Source organism: Oenanthe melanoleuca, chromosome 3, assembly GCF_029582105.1.
Source record: "Oenanthe melanoleuca isolate GR-GAL-2019-014 chromosome 3, OMel1.0, whole genome shotgun sequence".
Classification (NCBI taxonomy): Eukaryota; Metazoa; Chordata; class Aves; order Passeriformes; family Muscicapidae; genus Oenanthe; species Oenanthe melanoleuca.
Window position 1 is genome coordinate 78,689,372 of NC_079336.1, and position 18,007 is coordinate 78,707,378.

The 18,007-nt window shown below is 38.4% G+C and overlaps 1 protein-coding gene across 2 annotated transcripts in view; it reads left to right on the forward strand.

The window, feature by feature from the left end:
* PLD5 (phospholipase D family member 5) overlaps positions 1–18,007 on the forward strand; it is a 155,730-nt gene that overhangs the window by 123,891 nt on the left and 13,832 nt on the right. For both annotated transcript variants that reach the window (XM_056486795.1, XM_056486796.1), the window contains one exon: positions 6,525–6,652. In XM_056486795.1, coding sequence (XP_056342770.1) covers positions 6,525–6,652 — 128 coding nt within the window. The remainder of the gene's footprint in view (positions 1–6,524; positions 6,653–18,007) is intronic.

Sequence of the window (18,007 nt, forward strand, 5' to 3'; positions counted from 1 at the left end):
TGTATCCAGTGAGCAAACTCTGCACACATGAGGGTCTCTGATGGGTCTTTTCTTGATCTTCTGTGTCACTGTGGACCCTTGTGTAAACACGTGGGAATGCCTCACCAAGCAAATGCTCACATTGCCTTCCTGTCTGCTTTGCACAAGACAAATGATTATGCAAAATAAAAGGCAAACAAATTCTGGAGCTTGCCACCTGAGGCCTGATTTTGAGAGGAGCAGAGGCTGAGACTGTGTGGGTGTGCCTTTAAATGGCAGCTCTGGCATGAGCATTTCCTGCATCTTGTTGCACCCAGCCACAGCCACTCATTCCCACCCTTTCACTATGCCTTCAGCTGTGCTGGAAAAAATTGTTCACTGCCATGTGTTGAGCTGGACTAGTAAACTGTTCTACATTTGAAACAACTTCTTATTTTTATTTATTGGATCCATTTTCTGATCCAACTCATTCCCTGAAAAAGCTACTTCAGCACAGCTGAGGAGACAGTGAAGGGATAGAGAAGGCTGAAGATGGGAACTGTTCATGCGACTGTTTTGGGGGTTAATTGGTGTTTATTTCTTGGGGTTGGTTTTTTTTTTCCCTTTTTTAAACATGCCAGTTGTAATTCTATAATTCTTAGGTTTCAGTTAAGAGAGCTGGGTTTTGCAATACTCGTTTGTCCACTATTCCTTTTTGTTGCTGTTCTTTCCTGTCCACATTCTCAGCTCTTGGCTTCCACAGCTGTGTGGATAGAGCAAATTCTGGGGTTGTACCACCTCACAGAAATTACTTCAACCCTCTGACTCAGTGGAAAACAAAGCAAAAACCCAGTGTGTGGAGGCTACTTGCTCCCCTGATCATCCAGAGCAGAGCCCAGCAGCAGGTTGCAGTCTGCTGGGGAGGGAAGGGAGCCAAGAAGCTGGCAGGGGGCCTGGAAAGGGGGCTGGGAAGTCAGACGGCACCGATGGAGACCTCTCTTCTCAACTCCACAGGGAGACCCTTGACTGCAGCCTGTCTGCCTGCAGCCAGGGACACGTGAGCTGGCTGGGGATCGTGCCAGTGGGGATGAACAGCGGCAGCACGGGGAGGCAGTGCCTGCTTGGTGCCCCTGAACACCCACCCCACAGCCCCAGGCATGTGAGCCCATCCTTTGCAATTCCAGTGCGTGCTGCAGGCACCTGTGTCTGTCAGAGAGAGACCAGAGGGGCTCGTGGAGCTTTGGTCACAGATTCCTCTCGTGGGCACTCATTTCCTTAAAAATTATCTTTGTGTCAGTGACCTCAGATGCTTTAAAACAAGGTGGTGAGCACTGCAGTAAATTTTTGTGAAAAATATCTACCTCAGAAACAGCCCAGTTTTCCTAAAGGCTGTTTTGAGAAGCTACATGTGCACACAGCTTATGGCTGATTGTATATTGGGAGTGTTTCTCATGCAGGTAGAGTCTAAGACAAGCCAAGGTGCCATGAATGTAAATATTATTGTGAAAGCATTCTGGGGATTACTTTGACTTGTGCTAGAATGCAATTTCTTTGAGTAATTATGATTTCATTTTTTGCATGTGTGACAGTTGAATATAGAGCTGCAAAAGAAAAGACAGCAAGGTTTTGATTCTAGGCTGCTTCTCTTTTTAATTAAGTGGCTTTAGACTGATGAATAGCACATAATCCTGGAGTGACAGGATTCAGTCCTGGTAGTTTTTAAAAAGGACAGGGGGATGTGTGTGAGAGAGAGAGAAGCAGAGGGAAATGTAAACAAACCAGCCAAGTTAAGGTATTACCATTAGAGATTTCCCTAAAAGTCCTTGACTGTTTTCTCTTTTAGTCTGAATCATCAATCTTTCTGAGCCAGACAGACTTTTAAATTGCATTTCAAATCCAATACTCCATAAAGAGCGCAGAAATAGTTAATAGTCTAGTTTGTCTTTTAATCATTCAGAGGCTTAGTAAAAGTAACTTTGTTTTCGAGTTGTGCATTCTTCTGCTTTTGTACTTGTCCTCTTCTGAGTGGTGGCAGGTCATACTAATGGGGCTTCTGGAAGAAGTCCATACTTTCTGCAATCAGTTGAGAGAAAAGCCTGAAAATTCATGGGGAGGTGATCATCTGCCTGGGTCACTTGTGCCTGCCCCAAATGAGCCAACTACTCCACCACATGTGACCACTTGTATTGAAAACTCTGAATTTTTGTCTCAGTAGAATAAAAATTATGTTTATTCATGACTGTACTTTGTGCTAGAGGTTATTATCAAAAGCAAATAAATGAAATGAAAGCATATATTGCAAAATGTAGAGAAAGAGACAGTTGTATCTATACAGACTTCCCAGATAACTCTGGCTCTCCTTTTACTCCTAAAGTTCTTCCCATTATTTTTCTTTCTCTCTGGTTTTAAAAACACTATAGTGAAAGTAAGAAAGTTGTGAAGACAGAAGAGCAATTTTAGGCATAGTACAAGCAAGTGCAGCTTCTGTTTCTTGGGCGTTATGTTTGCTAACTCCAGAGTGAGTTTAGCCTGTAACTGGAACTGCTGAAAACTGTGGCAAGCCGAATTTGCATGTTTGCTTCCAAGGCAGCTGTGATAATAGCAGCCTGAATGATTGCTCTTTCTGGGTCTTCCTTACAAAAATTATTTACTGCATCCACCAGTGAGGGGATTTGGCATGATGATGTTGCCTCGGCAGAAGGACAATATCCTAAGCTGCTCACAGGTGTTTTATCCAAAGCCTGTTGCATAAACTTGGATGTGGAGGCCAAGTGGCTGCCCTGTGAGTTCTGACCTCCTGCAGTCTCCCATGAAGAAGAATTTCCCAGTTTGTGTAGCTATCTGGTGACCTTGCTTGAGCAGCTGTAAAATCATGACACAGGTTTTCATGACAGCATGTATGTGATGAGCTCTTGATCAAAGATTTTGCTTGAAGTTTAGTGCTTTGCCTCAAATAGCTAAAAAAAGTTCTAGCTTTAGGTTCATAGAATCATAAAATGTCTTGGGTAGGAGGGACCTTAAAGATCACCCAGTTCCAGCCCCCCTGCCACGGGCAGGGACAGCTTCAAGTAGACCAGGTTGCTCAGAGCCCCATCCAACCTGGCCTTGAACACTTCCAGGGACAGCACATCCACAGCTTCTCTGGGCAACCTGTTCCAGTGCCTCACCACCCTCACAGTAAAGAGTTTCCTCCTAATACCTAATTTAAACTTACTCTCTTTCAGTTTGACTTCATTCCCCTTCATCCTTCCCTCTTTCCAGCACACCCTTGGAAAACGTTTACCTCCATCCTTCTTGTAGACTCTCTTCAGGCACTGGAAGGCCACAATTTGGTCACCATGAAGTGTTCTCTCCAGGCCGAATAATCCCAATTCTCTTCAAGTTCCTATTGCTGAAGTCATGCTTGCCCTGTAGCTTTCAGACATTGCTAGTGAAGCATCTGAGAACAGGCAGCTGGACCAAACAGGATGTTGCAAGGCTAGAAATGGTAAATTATTTGCTTGGGCCATCCCTCTTCTTTGGGATTACTTTGGGAATTGGACTTTTTTTTTTTTTATGCATGAAAAGTCAGTCTTTCTTGCAGTACTACTGATACCTTCTGTTTTCTTCCTGAATTATGAGACAAAGCTAGAGGTTAAGTAGCAGCCTGGCACTTTCCAAGGGCTGTGTTCACATTGCATGTAGAAAGTCCAGGCTCTCCATGGCAGGGTCCCCTCCAAGCATCCCAGACTGCATCAGTTCCTTTTACGGTGTGAAAAAATACCCCACCTGAAAGCAAAAGTACTCAGGTAAATGTCTGTTACTTACAACATGCTTTGATCCCTAGTGTCTCTTTTTTTGTGGGTGTTTTTCTGCTGAAAATGTGTAATCAGTCCCAGCCCTTAGAATGCACAATTTTAAGAGACAGACAAATCCACTTGAGTTTTAAGTGACAGCAGTGGTTTTGTCTCAGTTCTCATTCTGAAGTTTAATCTCCAGTGAAACAAAATGGTAAGATTTATTTGGCATGTTTATTAGCGGTCAAGCCTAGAAATGTACCTTTCTTGTTGAACTCAGTAGCCTCCCAGCTTCGTGTAATTGAGACTGCAGCATGACAGGGAGTTCTGTTACGGCTTCACATATTGATCAGTCCAATTTAATTTCCTCATGGGACCTGAAGCACGCTAGGGATGGTGGATTGTGTTGAAGGCTTGATAAGCCTATTGTAACAAAGCATCTCAAGGGCTTCTGGAAAAGTGGCAATTATCAATACTGATACATGTTTCCTTTCATCAAAAGGTAGGGCTCATTAGTAGGCTGCACAACAGCTGCTGTTTGCAACAAATGACTTTTTCTTAAATTAACTTCGAGATACTGCTTCCTTACCTGCTCACTTACCAGTTGACTGTTTCCCAAAGGAATAGAAATCGTGTTCCAGGTTTTGATTTTACTGGTATATGTGACAGCAGTGTCTTCTGCACTGCTATATTCACTATTTTGGTAATTAAAGCATAGATTGTATTTTAGAGCAATAGTCCCATCTCACTGCTTATGCCCATGTCTGAACAGCCCACGCCAACAAATTCTGGTGTTTTACAACTTTTGAACTTTGTATCAAGTTACTGATGATATCTGCTATTTTAAACATTAGTATTACTGGCTAAAGAATCTCCTGTTACAGCTTTGGCAGTCAGCATTTTGGTTCATCATTGGATATTTTTAAAATGTTTTAAAATTGTGTTTATTTTAGGCTCTCAGTTATGAGAACGAAGGTCACTGTTGCTTCCTATTGTTTATTCTTACTATGCAAAAATCCTAACATTTCATTTATAACCTGTTTGGTGTAGGTGTGTTGTGGGTGTTAAATTCATACTGCTGTTTAATGCTGAAAATTGGATGTGTGGAAAGAAAACATCATCAAGGCAAACTGCTATGTTAAACCTGATTTTAAACACAGTTTTCGGATCACTAGCTACAAGCTTAGTGCCTTACAGAATGGTTATCCTTAGCTAATAGCAATTGCTTTTGTTTTGTTTATTCACCAGGAAACAATTTAAACCATTTAACAGCTGCTATAGTGTTTTCTGATTTCTTTTCCATTTCACACTCATTTTCTCAATAATTAGCACAGTCCTGCTCGTTAATGCATGAATTGAAAGTAGCAGCAATACATTCCAAGGAAATTGGAAAAATCTTTGTTTCTAATCACAGATGAGTGTGGGTGAGTGAAATGTACAAAAAATTGGAGAGGTAGCTGGGTTGCACCAAATGCAATTGACCAATGAACCAAACTCTGTAACGTGCTCAAAATGTTGTTTTGTGTATTTGGTGCATCATGGTAAGTGGCACTTTACCTGATTTTTCTTCTTTTCTTCATGTCTGAACTTTCAGAATATTTTTTTCAATGAAAAGTTGCTGTTTTCATAATAATAAATAAATATTTAGCACTGGTAACTGTTGTCTAAAATTGAAGTCAGATGTTTCTTAGGAGATCAAAAATAGGAAATTCAATGAAAAGAAATACATATTAGTTTTCTATGTATCCTGGAATTCTTTTAAAGTTGTGACTCCTATTCAACCATTACTGGAATTCAGATACTGGAGGCCCCATAAATGTTTAATAGGAGATGGCCAGTATCATCACTGTTCCCCAGGCTGCTGTTTACTGTCACTTCTCTTCCCTGGTTAGTCATGACTGAAATGTGAAGATGAGTGGGTTACTGTAAAATGCCTTCAGCAATGATTAATTCAGATTAATCACCTAATTTTGCAAACACTGGAGCACTGAAAGAACAGTAATGGTGTGAGAAATCCCCCAAACTTACCTAATATTAAATATATTCTGGATTTAGTTCTGCCAACATACAAATGGGGCCAATTCAGACATTCCTAGTGATGTGGTGGAGACAACAAGGAGCTCCTTTGATTTCAGTGGCCTGTAGTCATTAATAAAACTGTGCTGTTCAGAGTGGTAGGTCTAATGTCATAGGTTAGCAGGATTAAGAGCAGTTTCAACATACTTTATTTAGGTTTTTGCTTACTTCCTTGAATCTCCACCCATGTTCCTCTTGTTGGGGTCTGTTGCCTACCACAGCCACTGCAGTTACCTGCTCAAACCATTGCACAGGCAGGAGGAGCAGAGCATAGTCTGCTTTTAGGCAGGGGTTTTAATTGCATTCAGGTTTTAAAGGTCACTATTGCAGTATGTAGCTGGCTTGTGCTACAGAATAGAAATTTACAAATGAACTATTTTTAGGAACATACACTGCTGGAAAAAAAACAGATTATTTGATTCTAAAGTGGAAAGAAATTAGGTTAACATTATAACATATGGGAATGTTCCCTATACCTGGGACATGCATTAAGTAAATATGTCTTCATATAACTGGAATATATGTTAGTTAAAGTCTTATATATTGGGAAAGTAACAATGTTTATCGTTATTAAACCTTAATGGTATGTTTCATTAGGCCCCTCACTAATTTTGGAAACTGAGACCGTGAAATGTGAAGTAATTTCTTCTTTTAATAACGTAAATTATGTCATATTAAGTAATGCCATTTATTATTTTATCCTTAAATCTCTAGGTGCTGAAGTGCTGTATATGAACATGTCAGCATATAATGAAGGTCGGCTGCAGTCATCCTTCTGGATTGTTGATAAACAGCACGTATACATTGGAAGTGCCAGCCTAGACTGGAGATCGTTGGGACAGGTAATTTAATTTAAAAACTAATCCTATACCCTTTGAGTGTATAATGAGAAAAAAAGGCAACTTTTTGAGGACACTTGGATAGCTCTGTTTTCTGATAATTTACTGGCAAAAGTGCTAACATCAGAAACTGTACTGCCACAGTTTTGATGACTCTTCTGTCATGTACTTCTATAAATTTTACTTCTTTTCATTAGAACAGGTACCTTCCATCCATGGTTATGCTTAAATTTTAAATATTTGATTGTTTTTGTTGATTTTTGATGGTCATTGTATGTTCCAGTTTACTTATTTAAAAAAAAAAAAAAAAAAAAAAAAAGTGAGCAAACCCATTGGTAAGCAAATCACTATGGAAATTCTGTAGCAGTATCATGGGCACAACCTAGTCCCTCTGATCTGCCATTTTAAAAAGCTAACTTCCAAATTTGGAAAGACTTCCAAATGGGTAGTGGGTGCTATACTGGAATACCAGTATAAAGGAGACCCCTCCTTTGGGGAGGGTCAGATTTATGGGTGCAGAATATCAAATAGCATAATGCTTTTGAAAGCTGAGTGTATTAGAGAGAATTCCACATTTTAATTCCTCATAAACATGACAGCTGAAGCAACAACCAGTGCTAAGAACTGTGTGCAGTCTGTGACTATTTTGAGGAATTCATCAGTAACACAGCTTATTTGCCTTTTTGTAGGTATGTGTGCCTATTTTTTATTTCTGCAGCATTCTTGGGATCGTTAGTGCTTGTCATGTTTTAATTTTTGCTATATACCACTGACTGTGTGAGGCTGCACTCAGCCATACTTACAGAGTGAAACCCATACTTTGAGATCTCAGTAGCTGAAATACTCAACAAAGAGGGAAAAGCAGCAGTCCTAGGTAGCCATTAGTTGCTATAAAAAATCTTGCTTTCTAAGTATGAGCAGAATCTCAGAAACACAAGATTCTAATGATTTTGTAAAGAAGGTGTGTGTCTTGGTTGTGCTGAACCTTTTAAGATTTGTTTTCAGTTCAGAGACTGGAAGTCTTACTAAAAAAAACTTGCCAATTTAGTAAAGAAACTGAATAAATGCCTTTTTACTCTTCCCATGATACTAATTTACTTTAAAGGTATGTTTACAAAGGAATCTGGAACGGGTAGAAAAAACAATGTTGTTAGAGAAAGTCTTGGAAAAGAGGATATTGTATTTTCGGTCAATACATTTTGGGATTTTGGACAGTTAGAAAATGTTATTAAGTTATCTGTGCCTCATGACCTAAACTCTTCTGTCATAACAAAATAGCTCTTCATAGGATTTATTTAGCTTATAAATAGTTTATCTTTGAAGCCTCTTCTATTTGGGGGTTTGAAAATAATAGATGTGGGGAAAAGAAGCACATTTACCACACAGATTATTATATTATTTATATATTGCTTATGTATTTATGACCTTCATCACAGATGATGAAATTCCATATAGATTTGGTCTTCTCATGCTGAAATAAATCTTAGATCTTGTCACGTTCCTTTATTAAACTTTGATAGGAGTTACTTGTAGGCCAGTGTTTCAGAAGTGATTCCTCAATGTTAATTTTATCACTGTTTTCTTCATGCATTTGGATTTGTTTTAATCTTATTGTTATATAATAGTATACTTTTCTATGTAGTTATATGATGAAACTCTGAAGAATGTTTTTACAATGCAAAAAGAAATCTCTCTGCATTAGAGTAAAAGAGAATCTGCTTTCAGTTAGTTGAGAAATGCATGCTGGGGTTTCAGAAGAGCCAAAGGAAATTAGATGCTTGGCTCCTGTTGATGTTAGATATGAGTATTCGATTCCCTTACCCCAGAGTTGCAGGTTAATAAATCAGAGCAACTGTCAAAGAGATCTGTTATGCTGTCCTAAAATAATAATCCTGCCTTGAACTTTCCTTTTCACATATGCAGCAAAATAAGCACAGAACTCTGTCATTTTATTCTGAGTCCTTTCCTCAAGCAAAATGCTTTGTTCATGTGTGGGACCTAATCTTAAAACCCACCGTGAGCTGAGCCCTCACTGGGGAAATACATCTCCCACGGGTTCTCATTACCAGAGTCCCAGTATAGCTGCAAATGAGGGATCAGATCCCTCTCCTCCCTCTCTCTTTCCCTCTCCTTTTTTGTTCCTTTGCCTGGTTAAAAAAAAAAAAAAATCTGCTAGCATCATTTGTCTTTTAGGAGGCTAAATCTAAAGCTGAAACAATAATTTAACATTTAACAGCTCCTTGGAAAACATCATCAGGACTTAAGTACTTTGGATTTGCAATATTTGTGGAGAATTCTTTGTGTTTATAAGCTGGATACTAGAAATCAATCACATATGAAGCTTATTTAGTTTTGTTGCCATTTTCTTGACTAGCCTGCACTGATGAGAGGCAATATGAGTATTTTCTTAAAAGTAAATTTTCTTTAGCAAGGAGAGGTTTTCATATGGTGCAGATATTACTTAAGAATAGCCTTTAAACTTGTGCATATCTTGTGCCTCAGATGGCAAAGTTTTAATACTTAGCAGAGTCTCAGCTTTGAGATTATGAGCAAGGCTAAGAGCATATTATTGCTTTTCAAGTAAAACTGTGTTTTGGTTAAATTGAAAATTTTTCAAAACTGTAGTAATTCTGGCTGAAATCATCTGTGCCAGCTATCTGCTTCAGTCTGAAATCAAACCCCACAGGGAAATGTTAAGTAATGCTTAGAGTTCCTGAAAAGAGTATTTTACAAAAAAATGGATATTTTTTGTTCGTAGTGGAATATTTTGTATTTTACTTTGTGCAGGTCTAGATTTTGTGCATCTTTTTCTATTGTTATCAATGTATCCAAATATTATCCAATTACATAACCCATTGAAAATTGAGGATTATGGACAATGAGAATTTTGTCTCTTTCTTAAGTATAGTAAACTCTGTAAGATTTTGCTGGTAAAATCATCTAGCTTCTTACTGGTAAATTTATATATACTGATAAACAAAAAATGAGTCACTCAAACATGCCTAAAAATTAATTTTTTCCTGTGGTTTGACCTAATAGCAATCAAGATGGCCATGGTGCTGTATTCTAGTTTCTAGCTCCTTGACCCAGTAGCTTATTATTTCTTAATAAAAGAAATTGGTTATATAACAATTGTTATAATCCATATGGTAACTAAATGTATATTTCTTTTGTTGTATGACTCCCTTCAATAGTTCCAGCCAAGCTTGAAAATGCATTTATCTCCTTAATTCTGTTAAGGAGCATGAGGTTTGTAATACATATGAACATTTCTGGAGCTTTTTATGCTACCAATGTTTTTTGAAAAGTTTTATTCATGAATAAATTAATCCAGTGGGCAAACAACTGTAATGGATTAGTTGAAACCCTTCAGAAAAATGCATTTATGTGCAACAAATAATCAGCTCTTGGAAAATGGAGATACTGAAAATTCCTGAAACAAGGAAAATTAATCCAATTGTCTATATATTTGTGGGGAAAAAATTGTCCTCCAGTAAAACCAATATGTAATAAATACTGGGTTTCTGTATATCTCAAAATACATCATTATGTTCTTACTTGTTTCCAGCTTCCCCAAAATATTGCTATAGTAGAGCCACCTCTCAAAACTGAGCACTGAGACAAGATCTGCACATTTGCAATTTCTGTTGATGATCTTTACAGAATTCATAGAGCAAAAGCAGGCTATAATCAGTCAGTTGTTTTAACTGAGTCTCTTGAAGTTATGTAATGGTGCATCTGGTCCTTTTGAGATAAGATATTTTGTCTTGACAGTAGAATTCCATCTTTTCAGTCGAGCAAAAGTTATATTGAGAGTTTCCATTTGATACCATGTTGTGCTAGTATGAATTACAGATTTGTCCCTAATGTGCACTTCATCAGTTTTTTCCATCGTCTTCTAATAATTAGCTAATTTTCTTACTATCCCAGTGGTGTTCAGTATCATATTGCTATTAGTAAAGTGAACACAGTCTCAAGTGTCCTATAACATGAAACAAGGCTCTTGTTGTCCACTGAGGTTCAAGCAAGTTCAGATGGGTAAATACAAGACTGAAAGTACAGGCAACATAATACTGGTGTATTCTATCTAAAGTCATATTTCTGTATTAATAATTTTCTCTTATATAAGATAGAGAGTATCTCCTTCTAAAAAGTTTTGATACACTGTTATCCATGTGATCCAATCCTTAAAACAAACCTTCATGGGTTTTCTGTCTATGGGATCATTTCCCGAGCTAGTTAATATTGTGAAGAACAGAAAAGTGCAACCCAGAGCTTCAGGCACAGGTAAATAAGGCAATGTGTGAAGAAAGCAGGTATAAGAAGATATTACAGAGCTGTATTGACAGTTACCTTTTTAGACTATATATTACTTTTTCTTAATTTCCTGCTGCATAGAAATCTAGATGTATTGTCAGAACTTTGCTAAGTGCTATGACAGCTTGTTCTTCAAAGGACAAGTTGAAAATACTTTTATTATTTTCACTAAGAGATTTTGGCTAAGGTTTTTATCTTTGACCAAATCTAGAGCACTTTATTGGCTGTTATGTATCTCCAAAATTACAGCTTTTCTACTTTCTTTCTTCTTTTTTTTCCCCCGAAAAGTTAGGGGACTGGAAGAAGATGTGTTGCTCTTGTAAATGTGCAGATCTCACAGCATGTATTTATCATGATGTAAAGTGTGCATTTTTGGAAATAAATATTTTGTTTGATTCTTTAACTGAGACAGGCTACTTTTTCTCTGTTACATCCAGTAAATGAGGACAGTCAGTGTTGCCCATTATGCTTACTCTGCTTGAAATTCATTACCTGTGCATCCAGTATTTACAAATAAATATCAGTGAAGAAAAAGAACTGTTTGTCTTTTGCTTACCACTGCTGTGCACTGCTCACAGAGGGCTGGTTAAAGCTGGACAGGATTGTGGCTGCTCCACTTGTGCCTTGTGTGTGCTTCATTGCTGCCTGGTACTGCCCTTGGTTCCTCCTTAAACCATGGGATTCTAGGTTTTGTGATTTAGCCACTGAAAACAGCGTGGGATCTATATACTCACCTTGCAGTTGGATCCAGAAAGGCCTCTCAGCTTGGCTGGTTTCTCTAGGTGCAGTGCTGATTCCCAGCTCAGAGGAACTCCAAAGTTATTCCTGTTTGTCATATTCTCCCACTGTTGTGCTCCATTCTCACATGCAACAATGCATCTTCTGCAATATGTGTCTGTATTTGGTGTTGGAGAGAGCAAAATACATCCACAGCTTGCTGCACTTTTTTATTTGATTTCTGTTGACTGTAGGAGAATGCTCATCACTCTTTTTCTGACCTCTGAAATTACAGATCTTGTCTTTTTTGTTTTTTGGTTGATTTTTTCAGTTGCTCTGAAAGTTCTATGAAACAGGTTTATCAACAGTTGAAATAATCAATAATAAATTGTAAATCAGTAAGTAATAAATCTGCCAAGCAAAATGATGGAATATTCAGTCTGAACAGATAAACTGACCTCTTTCCAAAGCAGTATGGCATATTCAGGTAGCTGGGTACCTGAATATTGCAGAATGCCAGGCTTAATATGAGTTGATGTGGATTGAATATTAGGAAGAAATTCTGTAGTGTGAGGGTAGTGAGGCATTGGAACAGGTTGTCCCAGAGAAATTGTGGATGTTCTATCCCTGGAAATGTTCAAGGACAGGTTGGATGGGGCCCTGAGCCAGTCTGATCTAGTGAATGGCATCCCTGCTTATAGCAGGGGGGTTGGAACTAGATGATCTTTATGGACATTTTCAATCCAAACTATTCTATGATTCTATTTTCTTCTCATCTTTTGTTGTTGTTGTTGTTGTTGCTGCTGTGGAAGTCCTGCGAACAGGTTTACCTGCTGTTGGATTAATCAAGAATAGATTGTAAATCATTAAATAGTAAGCTGGCAGAGCAAAATTATAGAATATCCATTTTGAATTGATAAATTGACTTCTTTCCAAAGCAGCATGGCATATGCAGATAGTTGGATCTCCAACTCAAAGGAAAATAGAAGGTTCTTTCTCCAGTAAAACTAACCTCATAATCGTTGCTTTCTTTTTAATATTTGCCATACCATCACTATGTCTTAATTAAGAGTCATAGATATTGCAAAGAGAATGTGATTGGTTCTGGTTTATTACTGGTCCCTCAGATACTTGACAAATAGTATCAGTTTACTAGCATTATCAGACTTGAGAATTTTGGATGGGTTCTAAAAGTGTTTAGGGAACTGGAGGCATGAAGGAATTTGCTGCCTGAACACAAACTGTATACCACTGCACATAGGATAAAAAATAATCCATAAAAGTGCATGCAAAAGAGGAGACAGCTTTTAAGACCTCTTCTGCTATCTTGAAGCAAATACTGTGGTGAATAGACAGGACTGGTGAAGTGTGCTTGAACAAGTCCATGACCTAGGGATAAGACTCAGTAGCCTAAAAGTTAACCTGTTGAAATTTATAAAAGCTATTTGGGAGGATCTCCCAGAAACTGCAACACAAGTAGCTCATCTGGCAGTTGTCTTGCCTTAAAAAAAAAAAATCAAATAAAAAAAGACATTGATCACAGATGAAAATTGTTTTTAGGCACATCTCTATAAAGTCTGTTTGCAATGATCTACACAGGGGTAGTTGGAAATAACCAGTAAACTTATATGGATATTAAAAAAAATTGTAAATCCACCACTTTCCCAAAAATTTGATTTATGTTATGCTGAAAGAAAACTTCTTCATTAAACTCCAGCTGAATCTCTGATGGGGGAGCTAATAGCACCATAGTCTATTCTGTCATCTTCCACAAAAATTTGCTGGCAACTAATCCTGGTCAGCAATGTTAACAAATGGAGGCAGAGTCCTCTCACAGGGATTTAGTTATTAGCATGCCCCATCAGATCAGTCTTGTTCAACTAAACAATTAAAATAACAACATTAAAATAATCATGAAAGTGTATTCCCAATATGTGATTCTGCCCACGCACACACACTTTGATATTGCACAGATGACAGTTCCCCCCTAGAAAAATGTCTTTATTCAGAACTGCCTGAACTCCAGAAGGTTCCCAGATGGATCCCAGTCACCTCTTGCTTGAAAGTTTGAATCCTTTCATGGAAAACTGGATTTGGTATTGTCCTGTGAAAAAGACACACAGTAAATCAGGCTGAAATACCATGGCATAAATCTCCATGAGTCAGGGTAAGGAGGGACAATCATTTCAGTCATTTTATAAAAGACAAATGATTCTGCAGTTCAGAATAAATTCTCATTTTTCTATATCCATAAGTCATCAAGCAGAACAAAATAGACTCTGACAAAGCATTCCTTCCATATGAATGTGCAGCATTAATGTCATCACTAACCTTTTCAGATTTTGATGCTGTCGTCATAAGCATCAAGGCCTGGTTTAGAAGTCATCATGCAGTCACCTTTCTTAACTTTTCTAAGTAAACAGCAGTCATCAAAACAGTGAAGTCATTGACGTTTCCCTGGAACTGCTCAGTGGAAAACTATTAATCCCTGCATGAGGGAGGTGTATTGTGCAGGGAGTGCTTGCCATCAGAATTGTGAGTTGTGTCTTCAGAGAGTTGTAGAAGTCATAGGAATCATGATACTGGACAGGCAACTTTTTAAAATCAGTATGGTGACTTACTAGGCATTTCTTTCAAATGTAGTGTTAGAGAACCTCACAAGAAATAGCTTGAGGAAACTCACCCTGTTTAGCCTGGAGGAGAGATGACTGAAAGGATTTCATCAGTGTTTGTATCTCAAGGGAGGATGTTGAAGATGGACCCACATTCTGTGGGGTGGTGCCAAGCAATGGGACAGGAGGCAATGGCCAGAAACTGATGCACAGGAAATTCTACCTGGATATGAGGAAGAACTTTACTGTGTGTGTGTCTGTGTAGTGGAACAGATTGTCCAGACTGGCTGTGGAGTCTCCATCACTGGAGGTATTCAAGAGCTGTCTGGGTGCCATCCTGTGCAATGTGCTCTAGGATAACCCTGGTAGGAGGGAGGCTAGACTAGATGACCTCCAGTGGATCCTTCCAGCCTTACACAGTCTGTGGCTCTGTGTTCCCAATTTTACTGTTAGAGTCAGGAGGCTGAAAAAAGATGTATTAGTTTAATTACAAGTTTTCTTCCTAGGGGCCTGTACCAGGATCATATCTTTACAAGAGACATTGCTTCCATGTTGAAGCAGCCAGAAACCTCACAAATGTCTGAGATGGTTACTCAGGAGAAAAGGACAGAGAGCACAGTGGATTTCTAAAATAGATTTTCATATTGACTAGCTGTTGTTCTGGGGCTGCCTGTGTACCATTTGGCTAAATTTCCTTATGTATCTGAACTGCATGGATTTCTAGCTTGCCTCAAGGTACACTGAATTTAATCAAGGCTTGGTCAAAAATTAATTAGTTTCTTTGGCCCTCTGCTTACACCAAACAACCAGGTTTCTAATTCTGATCAGGTAGTCTGGCAAAGCTCAACAGTTACAGCAATAATTCATATGCAATGTCATTGTCCCTGTTTGCATCCCCAGCATGCCTGCAACCAATCTCTATTCAGTTTGCAGAAGGAAAGCCCACTGTGTGTGTCAGTAATGTTATAAATAATGCAACCAATTAGTCAACTACATGCTGTTGCATTTCCCTGAAGGCCGTGGATCTGAAAGCCCCAAAGAAACTGTACTTTGAGAGAAATGTTTAGGCATAAATATTGCCCTTACTCTGAGATCAGCCCTTTGCACTCTCCTCTCTCTGTTGCACAGCAGAAGATGTATGAAGTTTGCCCTTTGCAGCACTGCATAGGATGAGAGCAAATGCTAAGGGCTCGTGCTGTGATTTCCAGCTGTGTGAAGAGAATGTGAGATAAGGGCTGACAGAGCAGGCTCTGGAGCAGGGAAGATGGAAAAAGGCTTCAGGAAGGTACACACATGAATGTGGTGAAGGAGAGTCCAGCCCTTTTCAGAAGCTAGCAGAGCCTTTCACTTCACCTGTTAGTTTTCTTATGGTTCTGCTGGAGAAGCAAATTTTTTAATGCCATGTGAATGACACCAAGACTGAAATGTGGTGCAGCTTGCCAGCAGTGAGGTGAGAGGCCAACACAACATGATCCTTTTCTTTCCAGCCTGCTCTTTTCTTTGACAAAAGGAACAAAACTATTTCAAAAGAGAAACAGAATCAAATTAGAATTCACATTAATTAGATTTCCTTCAGTAAAACAAGAAATAAATCAAACATGATCCTGGTAAAATATTTTCTTGCAGTTGCAAGCTTCCATTTCCCCTAAAGAATACTCTTATGCTTGCTTTAGGGGGTAATGAAACTATAAACTGAAAATTCATTTGAAAATTATAAATTAGTCTGTGATTATGCCAAGTGATATAAATTATGCTGATAGATTATATGGCAATGAATTTTTAACTGATTATTCAGTTCTGCCTTCTGACTTGCTCTGACAATTAGCCATGTATTAGGCTTGGTTTGTTAGTGAGTTTAAACAACAGCCATAAAAAGCCCAAACTTGCACTCACAATTCTGTGTAGAGTCTATGTAAACAGAGTGGTCCATGGTTAAAACAAACTATATCCTAATTTTTTCTACGGACAAATTTATTTTTGCTGAATTTTTCGTATCAATAGAACAGATGGCTGAAAAAGAAAAATCATGATAGGGCTTCTTTCTAATGTGATGATGACACCAGGGTTTTCTGCTTTTTCTGCTTTGAAGATGCATTGTTACCTCTTCATCACAAAATTTTTTTTAAACCTCACCATTTTTAAACAAACCCCCCTTCTGCCTGGGTGCCTAACTTGCTTTGTGTCTCAGCAGCAGTACTTTTCAGCAGAAATTAAATGCTAAGCCTGTCTTTTTTTCTCAGCATGATTTTCTTAAGATCAGGGTACTATGAAAAATGATGGTGTGGCTGAAGTGAAGTGGAAATTAATAGAGCATCACTGTGCAGTTTTGTTTTCTTTGCCTATGGACTACTGGCAAAAAGGGGAGACAAGAATTAGCAGCTTCTCAAAGGTCTTCTCTGCCTCGTCGTGGCAGATTTTTGTCATTAGGTAATATTAGTAAAAATAACATACAAAGTTGTAACTTCTTGGGACTTTTATTCTGCAGAACTACAGCTCCAAATCTATCAAATGTACTTCCTAAAGATGAGAATTAAAGACCAGTGGACTACTATCCTGTATACTGAAAGTCTACTTTAGTAAATTTTGTGTGCAATAGGCCACCTCTATTAATCCAGAGTTGCTGTAGCACAGACAATGGATTCCTGGCATCTGCCAGTGGCCAGACTTTTTGGGCAAGTGGAAGTTCATACCTGAGGAGAGCTGCCTGTTGTTTACAGCATCAGGTTTGGGTGTGAAGAACTACTAAAAAGTTTTTCTTTAAGCAAGGGGTTTTCTAAAGCTTCCTGCTACGTTTGCCACAACTCAGATATTGCAAGCTGTGAACCAGATTGTGCTACTCTTATGTAGGTCAAATGGTACCTTGCCTACACAGTGGGGTTGTCTCTCAGAGAGTAGCTCAAGGTAAATAAAAAATGAGCTGTCTCGTCTGCACAGTGCAGGGTAAGGACACATTGCACGCCCTGTTGGCTGTGACCCAAACGTACCTGAAAAGTCCTGCTAACACTGTTCCTCAGTGTGGGGATCTTACAGTGCTTTGTGTCCACAGCATGGATTGTCCAGGTCATTTTCCCATGTTTTTTCTTTTTTTTTTTTTTCATAGTATGCCTATGAATGTGCATGAAAAAAGAATAAGCAAACATTCCTGTTTGTGAAATGCTGCTTTTTGTCCAATTTAGTAAGGAATTCCTCCTCTTCTCATAAAAATTACTGTTTTTCTATCTAGGCCATATTAATTACTTTTCACAGCTTAACTGAGTTCTGTAGTTAGAGTATCAGTGTACAGTGGGAGGAAACTAGATTTCTTAAGCCAAGTATAATTATTCACTTTTCTGGTGCTTTAAGAAAGCCCTTATTGGCAAAAAAAGTCAAACAGTAATTTGGTAATTTGGTAATCTTTAACAGTTGCTCTACACAAATGTAAATGGCATAGGGAAAAACAAGGAAAACCAGATCCCATATTTTTCATTTTTTGATTAGAGCATGTATGGTAGTTCTTAAAGAGGAAAAGAAACTTGCTCAAGAGAGGACACAAAATTCTCTATGCAGATAACCATTCCTTTCCCCAGACCCTGGCACATGCCCTGGAAATGTCACTCACAAGCAACTGTACCAGCTTTACCATCCAAAACCTTTTGTTCCATTTTGAGGTAATCAAATTTGTGACTCTGTATTTTCATTTCACATTTACCTTGCTTAGTTTCATTAAGGTTTT